The sequence below is a fragment of the Caretta caretta genome, chromosome 5 (assembly GCF_965140235.1).
Source record: "Caretta caretta isolate rCarCar2 chromosome 5, rCarCar1.hap1, whole genome shotgun sequence".
Taxonomy (NCBI): domain Eukaryota; kingdom Metazoa; phylum Chordata; order Testudines; family Cheloniidae; genus Caretta; species Caretta caretta.
Genome location: NC_134210.1, coordinates 100,944,567 through 100,965,068, shown reverse-complemented (window position 1 = coordinate 100,965,068; position 20,502 = coordinate 100,944,567). Strand labels below are relative to the sequence as shown.

The 20,502-nt window shown below is 41.4% G+C and overlaps 2 protein-coding genes across 18 annotated transcripts in view; one reads left to right on the top strand and one right to left on the bottom strand.

Annotated features, from left to right (window-relative positions):
* Positions 1–20,502, top strand: part of TJP2 (tight junction protein 2) — a 94,529-nt gene that overhangs the window by 59,210 nt on the left and 14,817 nt on the right. For 8 of the 10 annotated variants that reach the window (XM_048851728.2, XM_048851725.2, XM_048851726.2 and 5 more), the window contains 10 exons: positions 6,254–6,307; positions 8,774–8,898; positions 10,620–10,722; positions 11,508–12,153; positions 14,668–14,771; positions 15,572–15,725; positions 16,908–17,019; positions 17,119–17,261; positions 18,190–18,256; positions 20,026–20,176. In XM_048851728.2, coding sequence (XP_048707685.2) covers positions 6,263–6,307; positions 8,774–8,898; positions 10,620–10,722; positions 11,508–12,153; positions 14,668–14,771; positions 15,572–15,725; positions 16,908–17,019; positions 17,119–17,261; positions 18,190–18,256; positions 20,026–20,176 — 1,650 coding nt within the window. In that variant the 5' untranslated portion in view covers positions 6,254–6,262. Of the gene's footprint in view, positions 1–53; positions 227–6,253; positions 6,308–8,773; positions 8,899–10,619; positions 10,723–11,507; positions 12,154–14,667; positions 14,772–15,571; positions 15,726–16,907; positions 17,020–17,118; positions 17,262–18,189; positions 18,257–20,025; positions 20,177–20,502 lie in introns of all 10 variants that reach the window. The other 2 variants (XM_048851727.2, XM_048851722.2) reach the window with 1 other exon arrangement.
* Positions 1–20,502, bottom strand: part of LOC125637362 (uncharacterized) — a 101,434-nt gene that overhangs the window by 76,324 nt on the left and 4,608 nt on the right. For 5 of the 8 annotated variants that reach the window (XR_007356914.2, XR_012668595.1, XR_012668596.1 and 2 more), the window contains exon 2: positions 16,888–17,002. The gene's annotated coding sequence lies outside the window, so the exon portion shown is untranslated. Of the gene's footprint in view, positions 1–8,891; positions 9,038–14,619; positions 14,745–16,887; positions 17,003–20,502 lie in introns of those variants that run through there. The other 3 variants (XR_012668594.1, XR_012668598.1, XM_075128750.1) reach the window with 3 other exon arrangements.

Genomic DNA, 20,502 nt, shown 5'->3' with positions numbered 1-20,502 from the left:
ATGGCTAGGCACTGTCAACCTATTTAATTTTTTATTACATTTTTCCTATTTAGTATTTACTTTGTGTTTGGAATGCTGTGGACACTCAATCTGGGGACAAGAGGAGAGCCAAGACAGGGCTACCAGTGAGTGCCAAAATCTGTGCTTCCATTTAATGGTTCCTGCTGCCTGTTGCTTGAATAAAATAAGCAACAAGACATCAGAGATACAGAAACAATATATACAGGTAAAAAATGTTCTTCTGGATGAATTTTTATTTATTTGTTTTAAATTCTGTTCTTCCAAGCTCTGCCAGATCATTTGTACTTGCCCATTTTACTTTTATTTAACTCATTCTTCTACTTAAATGGGTCTATCCATGCTTTGAATTTGGGTCTCTGATCGTTCTGTATTAGTGATGTCACAGTGTTTTTACCCATCCCAGACCTGTGCCCTCTCTTTGGATTTCTTGCAAATGACCATTTTGGTTGGTTGTTATTATTAGTATTATTTTTTTAATATAATGTATGAGGGTGCAGCGGAATATGTGTATTTTACTTGCTTTTGGCCTGTTTTGTTTGTTTTCGTTTGTTTGTTTGTTTTTTCCAGACTTGCTGAGCATGTAACTCTTTGGTTTCAATCCTACAAGCTACTGAGCATTCTGGCCCTGATCTAGCAAAGCACGTGGTTGCAATGGGCCTCCTTGCATGCTTAATGTTAAGAGGTTTGCCAAGTCAGGCCAGAGAGCACAGCACCTGCAGGGTGGAGCCCCCATTTTGCTGCACGTTATGGATGAACAACATTTCTTAAAAATCAGGCCAGCTTTATATTTGCTATGCCACTAGTTGTTTTGGTGGAGGAAGAACTATGAAATTTCAAAATTATTTTGTGAACTAACATTTGTTTAAAGTATGAAGTTATTTTTGAGTAACTCCACACTCCTTTGGGATGCAAAGCCAAGCTTGTTAGTCCTAGGTTCATACAAAACAACTTTCTCCTTGTTGGTGCTGAAGAAACGGTCCTTGATGTAGTAGAATGCGTTGTTGGCAGTTGTCTTGGAAGCTCAATGTTGTTTCCATTCTAGCCCTCCTGGTGAGTCCAGAGAAATATAGGAGATTACATGGGCAAGCTTGCAAAGCAGGGCATTGCATTAAACCTGTCCTGTGGAAAAATGACCTGATGTTTTCCAGTGTTGCATGAATCTTCAGCAGTTTACAAATGTGTTCCAACACGGAAAGATGAAATATACATGCTATTTTGTGTGTGTGTGTGTGTGTGAACATGTTAAACTTGCCACAAATGCCTGTTTCTCTGTAGCTCACGAAAGCTCATGCTCAAATAAATTGGTTAGTCTCTAAGGTGCCACAAGTACTCCTTTTCTTTTTGCGCATACAGACTAATACGGCTGTTCCTCTGAAACCTGTTTCTCTGTGTTTGACATTTAAGTTAACTTTCTGTGAAGCTTTCTTATATAAAGCTTAGGAGGAAAGATTGTAGGTATAAATCTGCAAAAGTTTACAGCATTCACTGATAAAGGACTGATAGTTTATTTTACAGTAAAGTGATCTCTTTAGGGTGTATGGCTAACTTTTTGTCCTGTTTTTATTGATTTAGTATTCAGGAAAAAACAAAACAGTATTTGCAGTCACTGAGAGACTGGCATGAGGTTCCTCTTTAATATTTTGCTCACTTTTTGTTTGCTGGAGCTAAATAAGGCCCTAATCCTACAAGCATTTATGCATATGAATAATTTTACAGACATGAGTAATCCCTTGAGATCCGTGGGATTACTCACTTGTGTAAAGTTAGTAAGGTCCATAAGATTTTGAAGGATTGGGGCCTAAGAGTTCAGCTTTAAGATTTATTCTGGTCACAGGTTATTACTATAAAATACTACTAGCATAGTCTGACTTTTTAAATAACCACAAATGCAAATCTTGTCTTAAAGTTTCTGGTATATTTATAGGAAAAAATATCATAAGTATTAACGATTTAGAATTAAAAAAACCTCATGCATATTAATCTGTGTTGAGACATTTAAAGTTAATTGTCTTAATTGTTTTTTGTGTCTCATAAGTGGAGCTTGCTTAGGTATTAGATTTTTCTTCTTTGTGTTTTGATGTGTTACTGTGTGAAATGACAGCAGGATTTGTTGAGTATGTAGGCCACTATTGTATTAGAATTACATAACATTGTTGAGTGGTGGAAACTGATGAAAAGACTGGGATGCACAGATTATATACCCTGCAACAATGAAGACCGCTCAAGCTCTACAGAGAATGTGGGCACATGCAGTGAAAAAGTTGAGGATTTTAAAAGGGCACGTGAGTTGGTTTTTACATTATATCTTGTTCTAAGCCCTCCCTACACTTTCACACCCAGGTATTGTTTTTTTGTTTTTTTTAAGTGTGTGTTTGGTAACTCAGTAATAAGAAATTGTATAAATATGTGATAATTATCAGCAAGGGCTGTGTGTTCTATACACAGTGTAATTTTTATTCTAGCAAATTGTCATTCAAAATTTCCACCCTTGAATAGTTTCGTAATCAAGGGGCTACTGATCCATCTATTCTAGCTATTAATAAGGCATCTGTCACCTTGGTATCTGAGCACCATGAATATTTAAACAAATCCTGATACTGATATTTTAGTTAGAAGTATTGTACTGGCTGAAGTCACTACTGAACTCATATTGGCTAATTACAGTAAGTTTCATTTATATAGAAAACACCACAGTTCTAGTTGAAGGAAAAACCTGAGTAAACTCGCCAAATAGTTACTTTTAGTAATCTGACAAATAAATAGGGTTCTTTTCTTTTGCTTGTGCCTCTTGTCAGCAGTTCTTTCTCTGTGTGTGGGTAATGCAGTAACCATTGTGTTCCTGTGAGACTTTTTAAAAGAAACAAAAACCATAGTCTCCCTTTGCATTTCTTTACAGCTAGCCAATGACATGAAAAAGTCTCAAGAATAAAAGGTGCTTTTTTTCTTGGTGCATTTAGAGTAGAGACCCATCTTCTGCTTTAGGATACTGATTTCTAACAAAGCAGGAATTTTGCTCTTTGATAGAGGGTTAAATCCTAGTTCTGATACACTCAGAGCTCCTCAGCTGGTAATTTGTAACATTTGTAGTCTTTCCCTCCCTCTCATTCTCCTTCTTTCCATTAATCTGTCAGTATTGGTTAGCATCTCAGCACTGGCAAGCAGCAGTACATTTTATAATGTTCAAGAGATTATTAGTTGGAGATTTAGGGCAGTGCAGATGTTTTCAGGGCCTGATAGTCTACCAAGGTGACCATTCAGTACTGTACATTATATAGCCTGTGTAATTTTATCAGTATGTCAAGAACTAGTTGTCCTGTCTTGGTAATAGATTTTTCCTTCCTTGATTTCTTTTCATGACCAGCTAACATATTTCTAAGCATGACTGTCCTTTTCCACTGACACTGATCTGCTCAGTCTCCACTGCTGGCACTTTACCAGATAGCTGTGAAAAAACTTCGCTGCTGGATGTTCAGCCTCCAGAGTCCGAACAAAGGCCAGGCACTGTCCCAGTCTTAAGGTCCCTAGGCACAGTCTCAAGGTGCAGATCCTGTCTAGCACCCTGTCCTGACAGTTGTGACCAGGCGGTCCCCAGCCCAGACCCTGGAACCAGTGCTAGCCCCTCCGAATACTGCTGTATCTTTACACACCTTCTCCCAGAACTCCACCCAAAGTTTAAGTTTTGAAGGGGCCCCATGGTGGGTATAGCATATAACACACAGACACTTTCCACAGAAATCTAACACAGAATTGCTCTTTATTTAATCACAAGAAATGTACAGATCTGTAATAAATAAATAAATTAAATTAAATAAACCCTACATCATTTCCCTACCTCCGTTTCCTCATCACTCTAGACTCTAGAGCATTCTTTGGGCTAGGCTCAGGATTCGTTCAGCGTCCTTGTGTTGTAACGCATGGCTTGTGTTCTGAAACATGGAGCCTTTTCCCTAGGTCAGCTTGCTTCCTCTGACCTTGGCCAGTCTATTCCTTTCCTCTCCATCACTGGACACCGTAATATGCCCAGGGCCGGCCTCAGAATCTTGAGGGGAGGGACAGTAAGACTATTTGAAATATACACCAAATTTAACTGACTGACTCATTTTACACTAAAAATGTTTTGGCTGTTGGTGGGAGGAGTCCTTTCAGATTTTACCACGACTAGCCCACAGCCTGTTGTTGCAGAAATTGAGCCCAGCTGCTTGTCCTTCCAATTTTAGAGATCATTTGATATCTGCTCACATTTTTAAGGCTCTCTTCAAGGGAAACTGCAGGATGGAAATGACAGCTGAGATCCCCCTGCTCCCAAGCCAGTGCTGCATATAGTTTTAAAAACCAAACAAACAAATGAGAAAAGCAGAACTGAAAACGCATCAGTTCCCAAGGATTTTTTTCTGTGCAGGGTTCTCCCACATGTTGGAAGAAGGTAGAGAGAGACAACAAAGTGGCAACTAGCAGCAGAAATTTAACTGTCTAGTTCTACTGGCCAGCTGGTGACATGGGATAGCTGGAAGCACCATTATTTGACAGATGATGATTTCACTGACCATGTGTTTCAGCAAGTAGGTTAATCTACTCAACCCAGGGCAAGAATGCTTTAATAGTAATGATTTTAACTCCATAACTCTTTCTCTGTCTCTGTCTCACTAGGCTAGATGAGAAGACAGATGTTTTTTAAAATATTTATTTCTATAGGTTTTAACACTACCTCCTCCCTCCATAAAACCTCTGCTTTGACTTTTATAGTGTATTTTTGTTAGTTGTAGTTCTAGATCTTGATTTGTAGGATCTACTAACTTCAGAAATAGAAAATTGAGATTATCTATCCATTTTTAGAGAGACAGTATTGGTGCATTATTAATATAAAGATGTTTGTATTGATGTATGCTAAGATGTATTTCTGTATTATAAACTGTTTGATAAGAGTAAGGAATATTTTGGGTGTTCCTTAAATAATGTTTGGAGCAGGGACTACAAGCTTTTTTTCATCCAGTGACCTCCGCAGTGAAACACGACCACCTAATCCAGGTGTACCCAGAATCCGCTGTGTGGATTCTTTCCCTGTGACGCTTCATGGGGTCTTTGATCATCCAAGAGAATAGAAACAACTGTGTGCTGCTGCAATAAAACAATGGTACTGGAAACGTTGAGTACACTTCAAAATAGCTAATTAAGATGGGGATAGCCTAATAGAGGTGGACTTATTGTAGTGTTAACTATACTTCTAAAAACACTACACTTATACACTTCCTTCCTTCACGTCTACTCCTTTCTTGATTAGTGTTACAGCTGGTCAAAGTTCTATTTAAACTACTTTTCTATGGAAAACTGGGATTTTGTGTAACAGAATTTTTTGCAAAAAGTGTCTGCTTTCCATGAAACATGTCTACTTTCAGTAGACAAACTGAAGTGAACATCGTTTTTGTTCATAAACAGCAAATTTCCATTCAGAAATGCTACCTTGGTGCCCCATGGGACTGTTATTTCTTTTTTCTCTGTGGGCCAGACACACTGCAAGATTACATGTGATTCCTGTGATGCACCACAGCATCTCAGCAAGAAGGGAGACTGTGGTGCGTCATGGGAGATGTAATCCAGCCAAGTCTGTTACCCTGGCTCCCTAACATAAGTGCTGAGTTTTTCTTATTTACTTAGGTTTGGATGTTTTTCTTCTTCTTCCTAAAACTTATTGCTGCTAAGTTAGCATCTTGGGGAGGGGTTTCCACTTGTAAATACTCTTTAGCACTGGAATCTTATTAACTATGATGTAGAATTCAAGGTCAGATTTCCAGTCATTGATTAGGAATGGATTCTAAATTGCCCTTGGTCTTGAATTTGCAATATTTTGTCCATTTTCAGAATCCAGACAGTTAATGGCAATACGTTGTGATTTATTTTGTATTGGCCTTGGGAATATTCCCTGCACAGTGTGTTACCAGAGTGTATGTACGGGTGCACACACAAAGGTGTGTGTGTGTGTGTGTGTGTGTGTGTGTGTATATATATATAACCTGCTAAATTCAAAATATACATTCCCTCTCCAATTTTTTTTGTTTTAGTCTCATTGTCATTTGACATAAAAACAAATGTGTTCTATAGCTGACGCCATCGAATACTTAAATTAGTTGTTTCAACAGTTTCTGAAATGGAACCTTCCAGATTTTATTTTGGGGTAGTTATTTGTTTATGTTGCTTGTTGGTTAATTGCTTTTTGGTTTTGGTTTTTGTGTTACAGGCCCCAGGCATGGAAGAACTGATATGGGAACAGTACACTGTGACCTTACAAAAGGTGAGAGCGTGTGTTTATATTTTTAGTTTTCAGATGCGTTATTGCTCCTTTTATTTTAAACATGTGCTACTACAATTTTTATTAACATATTTGGAGCTGAAACTTGGTTATTTTTGTTGACCAAAATGGATATTGCTCATCTTGAGGTTTTTTCAGTGCTGGGTAATCACAAAATTCTCATGATTTTTTAAATCTATTTTTAAAAGACTCCATTAAAATGCCATCTTTATTACTGTTCGGTTTTGAGCAATGACAGTCTAAATGCAATATGTACCAGCCAAATAGATAAATATGTAATTGACTAAAAAACAGGATAACCCTGATTTAAAATCCAGAGGACATTCCCAATCAGATCAGCAGTGGTTTCAGTTCTGAAGGGGGGCGGGGGGGGTGTAATGCATGTAGACAGATTGGCAATGACTTTATCCTCATTCATGAAGAGGCAGAATAAATTACTCATACTAAATTATTATTTTCCATGAATATAAATGTAATAATAATATTGTGCTAATTATTATAAATGCAAAACCACTTCAAAAACCCACTCTTAAATACAATGGTTAAATTCAGTCAAGAAATGCAAAAGCTGGGGATTGGACAGTAATGTTTACTTAAAAAGAAAAGGAGTACTTGTGGCACCTTAGAGACTAACCAATTTATTTGAGCATAAGCTTTCATGAGCTACAGCTCACTTCATCGGATGCATACTGTGGAAAGTATAGAAGATCTTTTTATACACACAAAGCATGAAAACATGGGTGTTTACCACTACAAAAGGTATGCATCCGATGAAGTGAGCTGTAGCTCATGAAAGCTTATGCTCAAATAAATTGGTTAGTCTCTAAGGTGCCACAAGTACTCCTTTTCTTTTTGCGAATACAGACTAACACGGCTGTTACTCTGAAACCTAATGTTTACTTGGCTGCACTGCACATCCTATGTGCCTTTGATGGTACATAGTACATTTAAACTTTGTTATATCCACACTAAAGAACACATTTGACTGGGAAAACAGGAATAGAAAATATTGTAACACGCAACATGGTTTAGTTAACATTGTTTCCTTGCATTCCCTGATTTGCTGATTAAGTTACTATGTAATAAATTTGCATTTATTAAAAAAAAATGCAAAGGGCCTGATTCTCAGCTTGTGTAAATCAACACAGCTCCATTGGGCCAAGTTGTGTCAGTTTGTACCATCTAAGGCTGCTGCCCAAATGGTCTCAAGCTTGTTGAGATAACAAGCTCCATTAGTTCTCTCAGTGGATCAAGTCTTAATTCTGTGCTGTTTTTAGCTTGAGGCCTCCTGAACCTGGCCAGTGTCAACCAAGGCTCAGTGCGTCAAATCAACTTCATAAAACTATTTATTTGCCTTCCCCTGCTCCTACTGAGAGAACTGAGTTTTGCCACTGCTGTCAGTGGGAGTATGGCTAGCACAGGAAGGGCTGTGAAATACATAAATTAAACTGAAAATATGAAAAGAAAATTTTTTTTCTTCTCTAATGTTTCAGTTATAGTGAACTTTGTAACAAGTAACTTTAGGTATTTTTAAAAAAAGACAGAAATGTGACTAAGTATAGCAGATGATACTGGCTCTCCAGCTGTACTAAATGATCAGTCAGAATGTACACACACACACTCATGAGTGTAGAGTGTGTGTGCGCGCACGTGTGTATGTGTGTGTCTGTTTTTATTTTTATATATATATATATATATATATATATATATATATACACACACACACACTCTGTTGTACTTCTCTGCATTCAGGATTTATTGGTGTTCTGGTTTAGATACAAGTCTTGCTTCCTCTTTCATTGCCCCAGTATATGCTTTTCTGGTTCACATTCAAGCATCCCAAAAGCCCCATGTTACGACAGCCTACCCTTTCTTCAGAGGCAGGTTTGGCATAGGTACCTCATGATCTATTAATGCACTGCTTGGGGGTGGTGGATGGTGACACCAGACACTTATGAACTTAGTACACATTTGTAGCTTTTTTTTATCAGCAACAATTTTGCATAGTCCATTTCATGAAGTAGTCATTAGAATTTAGATAGCATTGCACGTTCAGTTGTTAATTGCTAGAAAAACTGCTCCAGGGTCTTGAGCATTCACTAATCAACTGCAGCTTTCTACTTGGCAGTTAATTCAGTGTGAATTGTTAGCATTGGTGGGGAAAAAACAAGAGATCACACAGGAAACGGCTAGTCCTCTCATCGTTTTTATTGGTCACAGGATGACATGCCTGCTTGGGTTTTGACTTTCACAATGGAAACCTCAAATTGGTTACTTTGTGGATTGTTTTTTCATTCTAGTTTGTGCAACGGTACATATGAACTGCATTTTTCTATCTGAAGTGAGTGTCGCTTTGATTACAGTCTGTCGGCTTAATCATAATCTCTGTCTCCATGTTGAAATGTAATAGTGTTCAGTTTTATGTATGTGTGTGGGGTATTTTTTTAGGATTCAAAAAGAGGGTTTGGGATTGCAGTTTCCGGTGGCAGAGACAACCCTCATTTTGAAAATGGTGAAACGTCCATCGTTATCTCCGATGTACTCCCAGGTGGCCCAGCTGATGGATTACTTCAGTAAGTGTGCTTCCTTATATCCTCCATGACTGGAATGTTTTGCAGATAAAGGGAATGAATAAAGCCTTCATAAAGGTGCAGATTTGATTTGAGAGCCTGCCCCAGCGACTTGATCCAGGGTGTTTCTTTCTGTAGACTTCTGTGTCAACAGACCATATTTTAAATGAAATCATACCTCTTTCTCCTTTATCTCATAAACAAGTTAATCTACTTTAATGGTGGTATATTGTATTGTTCTATACATAAGCATGTCTTATTTGTGTGTTTTTTAAGAAAAAAAAAACTTTAGCAGGACATTACTTGTCATGGCAGCCTTCTTCACATGCACAGTGTCCTTGTTATCAGCTTTCAAATGCTGGCTATAATGTTGGCCCTTAGCACAACAATATCCGAACCCATTTGCCTCCACATTTAATATGTTTGCATGATGTCTTCATTTAGGCATTGTCTGCACTAGATCTGTTTGCCTGACATTTTCCATTATTTATGCTGCTTGTGTAGCTCTGCCAGCCATAGGAATGTGGGGATGCTAATGTAGTCCAGCCAGCAGTGACTGCCTGTTTTAGCGACTGTATCATCTAGAACTGCTGTGACCGGGGTCAGACAACACAGAAGTAAAAATGCCAATGGCTTTATCTATGCTAGGGCGACCTACTTACGGAGCTGTAGTGGTGGGAAATTTTACAGAAAAAAGGTTTGTTGTTCACATCCCCTTAGAGATTAATCTTTTTTCCTCTGTAAAATTTAGCTAGTTGCTCATATTCACCTAGATTAGCTAGGGGTTAATGCCCAGAGTGTGACTTTTGGCTAGCACGGTTGGTTTACAACAGAAAAATCTTCTTCCAGAGTGGGCAGGAGAACTGTACAATAACCTTGCCAAGAACTGTAAGCAAACAGTGCTTGACAACATTTGTGGAATGTTGTTGTGGCTATAACAGTTCAAGCCATCGCATCAGGTGGAATAAAGGCTGTAGTTCTAATGTGGCTGTGGAAACCTCTGCTGGAGGTAAAATTCTTAAAATGTGTGTCAAGGTTTTAAAAGAATGCACCCATTGACCCTTAGCAGATTTTGTAAGTTATTGTATACAGTGTTGTAGCCATGTATTCATGGACTGAATAGACACACTGGATTTATGGCTTATTACAACGATCTATAATCCACTAACACACACACACACACACACACACACAGCTGTCTTCTCCCCTTCCCCCTTTTTTTCCCCCCTATAACTGGAGGGGTGTAAATGGGCCATTTGACCTTGAATGGTACCTTGGAATGTATGCTTATGCTAAACCATCTGTTCCACCTTATATTTAGCTGTGACAGTCTGAATATCTATCCCAGACCTGAAAAAGAGCTCTCTGTAGCTCAAAAGCTTGTCTCTCTCACCAACAGAAGTTGGTCCAATAGAAGATATTACCTCACCCACCTTGTCTTGTAAGTTTTATTGTCGATCCTACAATCAGCACATCCATAAATCACGCACAGAGGCATTTAAAACAAGAACCACAAACAATCAATGAATTGCTAAAACTGGAAGAAGTCTTCAGCATGTGGCCTTATTTAAGCTCTCTCAGTTTATATAAACTAATATGTATGTTTAAGAATAGCTTGTGTTCTGTTTTTGTTAGTGAATGCACAGGACATTCAGAACAAAAGTGGAATTCAATTTGAAAATTAAAGGATGTACCTTCTAATTGATCATGTGCTTTTTTTGTAGAGAAAACGACCGGGTGGTCATGGTTAATGGGACCCTGATGGAAAATGTTCCCCATTCTTTTGCAGTGCAGCAGTTAAGAAAAAGTGGGAAAGTGGCTGTCATTGTAAGTTAACAATTACAAATTCTTTGCATTATAGTTGTACCTATAACCCCAACCAAGATCAGTACCTACTGTGCTAGGTGTAAAACCATCCCTGCCTTAAGGAGCTTGCAATTTAAATAAAAAAGCCAAACTCTGTGTGGGGAGAGGAGAATATTATCCCTGTTTTACAGATGGAGAACTGAAGCAAGCGGGGAGGGATCAGGTGACATGCCCAGTGTAACACAAGGAGCCTGTCTGTGGCAGAGCAGGAAGTGAGCTCAGATCTCCTGAATCTTAGTAAAGTGTCTTAACCATATAATCAACCACAGTTAATGTTTCTGTTGTTGCCTTATTATTAAGATGGAGACAACATGCTGTGCCCTGTGCAAGACACACAACGTACACTCCCTTTCGAAAGAGCTTACGTCTAAACAGGCTTTGCACGTCTTACCTCCCTTAACTAGAGAGTATTGTTTGCTTGGGCACAGCAGTTTTTAGAAGCTTTTTAAGAAAAATTACTTTATCAACTTATGCAGTTAAAGCAATTAAAAAAAACAACAACCCACTCTTTCTCTGTTTACATGGATGAAATTAAGGGGATGTTTCTAACAACTGACATAGAATTTTAACCATATCACGTCACAGTGTTTTGAATACAAAGCTTCTTGAACAATAAGCTGCTTAGAGGCTCTTGCTTTTATGACCTAGCATTTGAAATTTTCAGCATTTGGAATATGATTTAAAATGGATGTTGAGAAAGGTGCTGGTTCTCTTCTTTGTTTTTGTTTTGTTTTTAATACAAACAGGTAGTGAAAAGACCACGGAAAGTGCAGCTCACCGCTCTAAGGAGAAGCCCCTCTCTTGACCATGATGATAGAGCTTTCGATGTACTGGATGACCAAGTAGAGTTTGATGGCAGGAGTGCTCGAAGTGGCTATAGTGATCGGAGCTGGCATAGCGGCCATGGAGGGCGCAGCCAAAGCTGGGGAAACAGCCCTGATAGGAGCTACCGAAGAGATCAAGATAGAGGGCGCAACTACAGCAGAGACCACAGCAGGGAACGCAGCTACAGCCGGGATGGACGTCGTGGCAGGAGCATCGACAGGGAGAGAAGCTTGGACCGAGAACGCAGAAGAGACTGGAGCAGGGGCAGGAGCATCGACAGGGAGAGAAGCTTGGACCGAGAACGCAGAAGAGACCGGAGCAGGGGCAGGAGCATCGATAGGGATGATAGCTATGAACGTGGCACTGGTGACTACAGCCCAGCCAGGGATTACAGTCACAGACATCAGCCTGACCCTAGATATGACAAGGAAGCAAGGAGTCATAGTCGAGACAGACTGAATTCCCACAGCCCCTTGCCTGAACCACGACACCAACACGCGTACCCGGGACAACAATACCAGGATAGACCTATTGGTGTTCTCCTAACAAAAAGCAAACCCAATGAAGGTAGCTGTGGCAGGAGGGGGAAAATGCTTCTGGTGAAAGGATAGATTTTAAGGGGAAAATGCTGTTCTCTCCATTGGCTATTGGGTGGGTGGCTTTAATACTCTACATACAACCGCTTACCTACATTCCTCTTCCACTCACTTACCACTGTGTATAGGTGCCATCCAGTGGTGAGCTGGAGCCGGTTCACACCGGTTCTCTGGTACCTGTGAGGGACAACTGGTTCTAAAAGGGCTTCTAAATTTAACAACCGGCCAAAAGTGTTGCCTTAGGTGCCAACTCTGTCGGTGCTCTGGGGCTGGAGCACTCACGGGGAAAATTTGGTGGGTGCAGCTCCCTGCCCCGCCCCAGCTCACCTCCGCTCCGCCTCCGAGTTACTCTCTGTCCTGCTCTGCTTCTCTCCCCGACCCGGCTTCCCGTGAATCAGCTGTTTACGCGGGAAGCCTGGGAGGGCTGAGAAGCAAGCGGTGGCTTCGCGCTCAGGCCCAAGGAGGCGGAGCGGAGGTGAGCCTGGGGGGGGGTTGCGCGCAGGGGAACTGCTCCCCACCCCAGCTCACCTCTGCCTCCTTGGGCCTGAGCGCGAAGCTGCCGCTTGCTTCTCAGCCCTCCTAGGCTTCCTGCGCAAGCAGCTGATTTGCAGGAAGCCGGGAGGTGTGGGGGAGAGAAGTGGAGCAGGGCAGAGCGTAACTCGGGCAGAGGCGGAGCGGAGGTGAGCTGGGGCGGGGAGGGGAGCTGCACCCAGCAAATATTCCCCATGGAGTCAGTTCCTAAGGCGCCACTTTTGATGTGATCAGGAGAGGGAGCAGGTGCTACCCTGCCCCTCGGAGCCAGAGGGACCTGCCGGATGCTTCCTGGGAGCCACCCCAGGTAAGCACTACTGGGACTCCCCACCTCACCCCCCGGCAGGTCCCTCTGGCTCTTAGGGGTGGGGTGGGGTGGGCACCCACTATGGTGGCCCACGAGACCCTCCTGCCCGGATCCTGGGGCAGACAGGGGAGGGGGGTGGATGGGGCAGGCTCCGGGGGGTGGGCCACGATCCCCTCATGGGGTGAGGAGGGAACTGGTTGTTAAGATTTTGGCAGCTCATCACTGGTGCCATCTACTCTTTGTCCTTGGACATGGGACTTCCTCTTTGCCTGTACCATCCACTGCTCTAGTCTCTCCGGGTCACTGTGCACTCTTGTACTTTCCTATGATGAGCTCACTACCCTTGTGATGGAATCCACAACTTTGATCAGGTTAAATTTACACCAAAGTTAAATTTATGCCTGGCTTTTATAGATTAAAGAGAACCTGCTGGATCCTGTCTTTTAGTGTTTGGTTTAGTTTAGGTTATTTGCTTTAGTGGAAGGCAGGTGAGGTTTCCAAAAGTGTAGTTTGGGTGAAATGCATTGATACATGGACCTCTAATGGCTAAGGTTCTGGTTCAAACTAGAACTGGTTCATTCATCACTAGAATAATTAAAAAGTAAACTTTTAACAAAATGTTGGAGGCTGCATGGTAGGGGGTGTGTGTGCGCGTGATCTTAATAGTGTCGCAAAAATACATGTTGTGCAACAAAACTATACTTTAGATTGGGTTGTGTCAGCATTTTACTTTATAAATCCTGTCTTCCTGGGATTTATAGAAATCCACTGCTTGGGGGCACTTGACATATTGCAAATCGTCTCTCCACAGGAACAAACCTGTTCTTCTAATCTGGAACACACCACTGCATCTATCTTAATAGCATTGGTGGAGGGGGGAGGCTTATGTTTTGTTTTGTTTTTATAAAAATTAATTTTGTACATGACAGGATCACTTTCATTATGAGTTTACAAAAAAAAAAAAAAAAGATGCTCCCATATGTAAAGATAATGCACATGGAGATACGTACCATGTATGTAGAGAAAATCTGTTTAGCGACTTTGTTGAAGAAGTTTGTACATAGATAAGAGGTGGTACAAAAACACCATGACCATTCAGAGCTGTAGAAGCCTGTTTGGTGATGGGACTATACTGGCACAAAGCCAGAGGAGCCAACTCCCTCCCTATCCCCCAACACAGGGGGTGTATCTGAGGAGGGGAGGGGCCATGGCTCCACTCCTCAAATACTGTAGTCTCTTAGGGCTATGGAAAGTTATCCTGAGTTGGTGCAGCTAACATTGTGGCCATGACGAGCCACTGCCATTTGAGACTGGGGGAACCATAAATGCCACCCTGAGATGCCCCCACTGCCTTCCCCAGCCTCCTGCACTAGCAGAATATGGCACAGGAGAGAATATGACCCATGAGGTACAAAAACCTGTCATTAAAAAAGTGAAATGTGAGACTGTAGGCAGTGTAGAACTGATGTCCCATCTTTGAGTCTCACCATGTTACCTCTGCTTCTTAAGGTGCCTGATTCCCTTTTACTATAAAGTGCTGTGTTGCATGTGATTGTGGATGATGTGTACTCAGAGTGGTAGTTAGATGTAAACACTTACTCGTTCTGCCAACTTACAGGCTGTGGATTTTTTTCCTTCCTTTTCCAGAGTATGGTCTCCGACTTGGAAGTCAGATTTTCATAAAAGAAATGACTGGTACTGGCCTGGCAACTAAAGATGGTAATCTGTATGAAGGAGACATAATACTCAAGGTGTGTTGTGGACAAAGGCAGGGCCAGCTCTAGAATTTTTGCCGCCTCAAGCAAAAAAAATTTTGGCAGCCCCGCTTTTTTCTCGTGCCCCCCGGCCCGGCCCCGCCTCCTCCCCCAGGCGTGCCGCATTTTCCCCCCTCCCCCTTATTGCTTCCTGCGGCTCCCTCCACCCCAATCCTCCGCTCTAGCTCACCTCCGCTCTGCCTGCTCCCCTGAACACGCCGCCGCTCCGCTTCTCCCCCCTCCCTCTCAGGCGAGGGAGGGGCAGCATGTTTAGGGGAGCAGGCGGAGCAGAGGTGAGTGAGGGTGGGGGGGAGCGCAGGAAGTAACGGGGGGGGGGGTAGAGGAACCGCTCCCTGCTCCAGCTCACCTCCGCTCCTCCACCGCTGCCTCCCCCGACCGCGCCGCCGCTCGACTTCTCTGTCCCGGCAAGCCTGGGAAGGAGGGGGGACAAGCGGAGCGGTGGCCAGTTGGGGCACATTTCTAGGAGGCGGCAGGGCCGGCGCCGGAATGCCGTCCCTAGAAATGTGCCGCCCCAAGCACCTGCTTGTTTTGCTGGTGCTAGGGCCGGCCCTGGACAAAGGCATGCTGAAGCTGTGTACATTTATTAGGATGTTTCTTTCTGTGCTGAGGTGTGTGTTTCTTTGTTAGTTTGTTTTTTGTTTTTAATTTGAAAACCTAATTAGAAAATCTGCTCACTGGAAAGGGGATGAGCAGGTTTGAGCTTTGAGATGACTTCTTATTGCCATTTGTGTTCTTAATTTTTTGCTTTTAATAGTACTTCTGCCTTATATGTATAGATTAATGGTACAGTAACAGAGAATATGTCGCTAGCTGATGCCCGAAAATTGATTGAGAAATCACGAGGAAAACTCCAGTTGGTAGTCCTGAGGGACAGAAAACAGACACTGCTCAACATCCCTTCGTTGCATGACAGTGACTCAGAAATAGAAGGTGAGGTGTCTTAGGGCCAAAAGGTAATGTCAGTTCTACTCCCTGTATAGACAGAAAGTGAAGCTGTTTATATAAAGTGTTTCTCATAGGATGGTGGTAATGCAAGTACTATATTTGATTGATACCTGTATTGCAGCTATTCTTTAGAAAGACAAAGAAGCAGCAAACCCTTTTCCTTTGGTGTAGGAAGAACCTTCAGTCACTCAGCAGGCCTTGTGTCATTCAGTGACCTTTCTAGCTGATTCATGAGTAATGTTGACTAAACAAAGCAAAGTCCAACTCCCCGTGGCTAGAAGGAAAGTCATTTTAATGCAAGGCCCAAATCATGACAATGGTGGGATGAGCTCAGTCTCATTTCACTCTAAGGACATTTCCGCTCTTTCCAATATTCCAGGGAAGGAGACAAAATTATGCAATCAGCGGTTAGTTTAGCCTTCTCCTACCAACTTCTTCAATCGTTTTCATATGAATAGTCCCTTTCAGCATAACCTGCTGGTGCCTCACTGGAAACATGATGCTGTTAATTGATTCAGGAAGTGTGTTTCTGGTGTGAGAATATTCAGTGCAACTTCTTGGAGCTTTTCCTGCTGAGAATGGGTCATGACTTGAATTTGTGGGCTACATGGAAAATTGTTTGCTTCTTTCTGAAGGACATTTAATAGCTCAGCTTCATGTTGTTTAACAGTGAACCCTCTGGACTTTCAAAGGAGAAATTGGGGAGGGCAATGACAGACAAGCCATTTTCTTTTTATTTAATCTTTTCTATGCAAGATTCAGTTGCAGTTCTTGGCAACCACCTTCTCTTCTTCATTTTTACAGTTTTCTCATTTCTGTATCAATAAAAATAGGCCTCTGTGTGGTGTGTTTTTCTGGTGAGAGCTCAAACCTGTGGGATGTTAATACTAGTTGGGAAAAGTTTACACTTGCTTTTGATGCTCCTTGGAATGTCTTTCTGGATGTTACAAAACCTTCCTGAAATATTTTGTGGGAGACACAGGCTCTAAGAGGGGCAGGTCACTTTTCTTAGCCCCAGGCAAATCTTTTTTCCAGAGTGGGGATAGTTTATAAATATTTCATATTTTGTATCTTGAGATTATTGCAAGTAAGTAGATGTGGATAAATGTGCAATGAAATGGAAGACAAATCTCTTAAACAGACTTACCATAACTGTTCTCTCAATAGATATTTCTGAAATTGAGTCAAACCGATCAAGCTCCCCTCAAGATGACCAAAAATTACATCACTCTGATTTCGACTCTCATTCCTCCAGTGAAAAACTAAAGGAAAAGCCAAAGTAGGAAGTGTTACTCTTCTTTTTCTTACTAAAGAAGACATTTTTAATATGTATCAAATTTTGTTTTAATGTTCTCAATTTGTTATTCTTTCTGTTAAGTACAAAAGAGGATCCACCCAACAGGTTGTCCAGGATGGGAGCAATGCCCACGCCTTTTAAATCAACCAGTGATATAGCTGCTGCTGCTGCTGTCATGATCACCGACACAAACAAAGAACCAAAGTACAAAGATGACCCGCCAGGTCAGAGCTACAAATGTCCCATTTGAGATTTTTTTCCCTCCAAACAAAACCCATTAGCTGCGAAAGGAGAGAATTCCAAGGGGTATAAACCCTCATGCTTCAGAATTAAGCCAAACACTAACTGGAGGGAGTTAGGAAGAAACTTTTTCTATGGCTCCCCAGATTATTCCATAATTGTCTACTACAGGGTTTCTTGCACCTTCCTCATCTGGTACTAGCCACTGTCAGAGATGGGATGCTAGACTAGATGGACCACTGGTCTGATCTGGTATGGCAGTTCCTGTGCAGAGCAGCCTGCAGTTCTTCTTATCTATAATAAAGAACTAAATAACCAAGTCCTTATTCCATTGAAAAGCGAGGACAGGAGAGAGCTAAAGATAAAGCACAAAGGTTAAATGTACGTTGAGTGCTCTTATCCGCAAAAGTGAATCTATACAATTGTACTGACAAAATCCTGGCTTTGTTATCTCCCAGGAAGGTAGGGTCTGAAGGCATCTCTTATCCATATCTTCCCCAGCTGATTGACAATTGGCACAAATTGGCTCGAAGGGAATTCACATCCAGCCTTCTTGGCTGGAATAGACTGACTGGTCTTTGGGCAGACCTTAAAAGAGGACAATTGGAGCAAGAGATTGAATATCAGATTCCTGACAAAAAGAAAATTGGAGAGGAAAAAACCATTTGACAAGGATTACATAATTGGGAGATGAGCCTGAAATCATAAGTTAATTTACTGCCTTGACATTTGTTCTTTAGTTACTTTTTAGTTTTGGATACTGCAGTCAGAGTGCCTTGTGCTTTAGGCTGCAGATCTGCACTCTTTGCTGGCATACATGATATTGTTGTAACTGCTGCCTGTAACTGAAAACCTTTCATTCTTTTATGTCTTGTTTGTCCAGTTAGATAACTTTATGGTTTTTACACACAGTATCTCAACCAAAAGTAACCCCAAGAACCTTTCTTCGGCCTAGTCCTGAAGATGAAGCAATATACGGGTATGCTTTCAACACCTGGTTTTTCTCACCATCTATCCATATTGCTTTTTTTGTTTTCTTGGGCTGGTTTCTTCATCAGTGGTTTTCCCCTATACAGTCCTATGCCAAGAAAAGATAACTTGGGTTCTGTATTAAATAGCTGACTGACAACATTTAGGATGAACTTAGTTTTTAAAAAGGAGGCCTAATGTATATGCACAAGACTGCAGGCCCCCTACATTTGTATGTACAGTGTCTGATTTCATAGACTGGTTCTAAATGCAGATTGCTAGTTAAATACCTACCTTTGCAATTTGCAGGCACAAACACAATAATTGCACTTGCAAATGTAGGTATGTATCTTTATGCATGGTTCTTGGCTCTCCTCTATTTTAATCTATGGTCTCTACATTTCTCTTTGCATCTCAGATTTTTGGATATTAATCTATATAAAGGGCATTGATAGCTTTGAAAAGGATAAAACGTTAGAGGCTGAATTATCATAAAGTAAGGCCTAAGGTCTGGGTGTGGGGTTTTGTGTGTGTGCCTGCCTGCTTTTGCGCACACCCATTCCACAGTTGTATATACACAAGCTAGAGATTTTTGCAGCTAAATGTCTATTTTCTCAATCCCTACTTTGTGTACTGAGTGCAGCTGTGGAACCTGCACACTGAAAAGCAGGAACAAAATGTCTGTGGACCTAGGACCTAGTTTTTTAAATGTGATAATGTTGACCTCTAGAGCTTTGACTGTCTAGAGTCTGATATTTGAAATCACTAAGGTGCTTTACAAGAATACAACTTGGATGCTTTTTTTATATAAATTATTAAATGGGGAAATGGGCTGGTGTTGGGGAAACAGTAATAAATCAGTTGGAGATCTGGATTGAAGGGGTGAACCCTAAAGAAGGGGAACTGAAGATCTGTTTGTTCCAAACTTTCAGCAGAGAGTCAGGTTTAAAGATCTGAGAACTGATTAACTTCTGAAAGGTGGTCTCGGGGTCAAGTCCTGTGTATTGTAGATATGGATAATGGGTACAAATTGATATGTCAGTGTTTAGTTCTGGTTCAGTTAAAGAGAATTTATGGGACAGGCTCTAACTGGTATGTTGAGCGAATGATAACAGAAAGGCAGTGCCCTCCAAGTATGTGAAGGTCATCCAGGCATACAGCATTTCTGGCAGAGAAAAAGCTGAACTTACTCCAGTACTTGCTGTCTCCTTGGAACAAGAGAGGTTTGATTCAACTTACCAACTGGGCATTCTTGACACTCTGCCCACAGAAGAAAGTCTGAAGACTTCCATGTTATCCGACTCTCCTATTAATTACCTGATAGGTTATTACACTGCATTCTGCGTAATGTAGAGAGGGGGAAAAATCTGAGTGTGATTACTCATAATTCATTTAAACTGGTATATTTTAAAAACAGCTCTTTATGTGAGGCAGGTGGCTCAGTGGTTAGGGTTCTAGCTAACGACTGGGGAGACCTGGGTTCAATTCCCAGTTATGTCACAGACTTTCTCTGTGGCCTTGGGCAAGTCACTTAGCCTCTCTTTACCTCAGTTCCCCATCTGTTCAAGGGGGATAATAGCATTACCCTACCTCACAGGGGTATTGTGAGGAGACATACATGAAAGACTAAGAGATTCTTACATAGTACCGTGATGGGCCATATAAGTACCATAGAGAGATTGACAGCAAGCGTACTTAAGTTTACTTCCTACAAATGATTCATGTCATATGTATAATCTTTGGCCTGACTTTTTCTCTTTCTGCATGTGAATACTCTAGTCCTAATACGAAGATGGTAAAATTCAAGAAAGGAGACAGTGTGGGTCTACGGCTGGCAGGTGGGAATGATGTAGGGATATTTGTTGCTGGAATTCAAGAAGGCACTTCAGCTGACCAGGAGGGGCTACAGGAAGGAGATCAGATTCTTAAGGTATCCATGTAAATGTTCAGCCCTGCAACTAAAACTGCTTGTTCCTTGATACCATGTGAAAGAAATTGCTTTCTTTACTTTCATCAATATGAAAAAACCATAAATCCATATGACTTTATTCCTAGGGACAAGGTCACTGTTCCTAGAGCATGATTTTTTTTTATCTGAATTCTTAAATTTTGACATCTGCTGTTGAAATTTATTAAGATTCAATAGGAGAAGTAGTTGGTTGAAATGTTACATGACACAAATGCCCCAAGATGGAAGTGGATACACTCACTAGTGACTCCTCCAGCTGAGAAACAGACCATAGAGCATGAGACCAG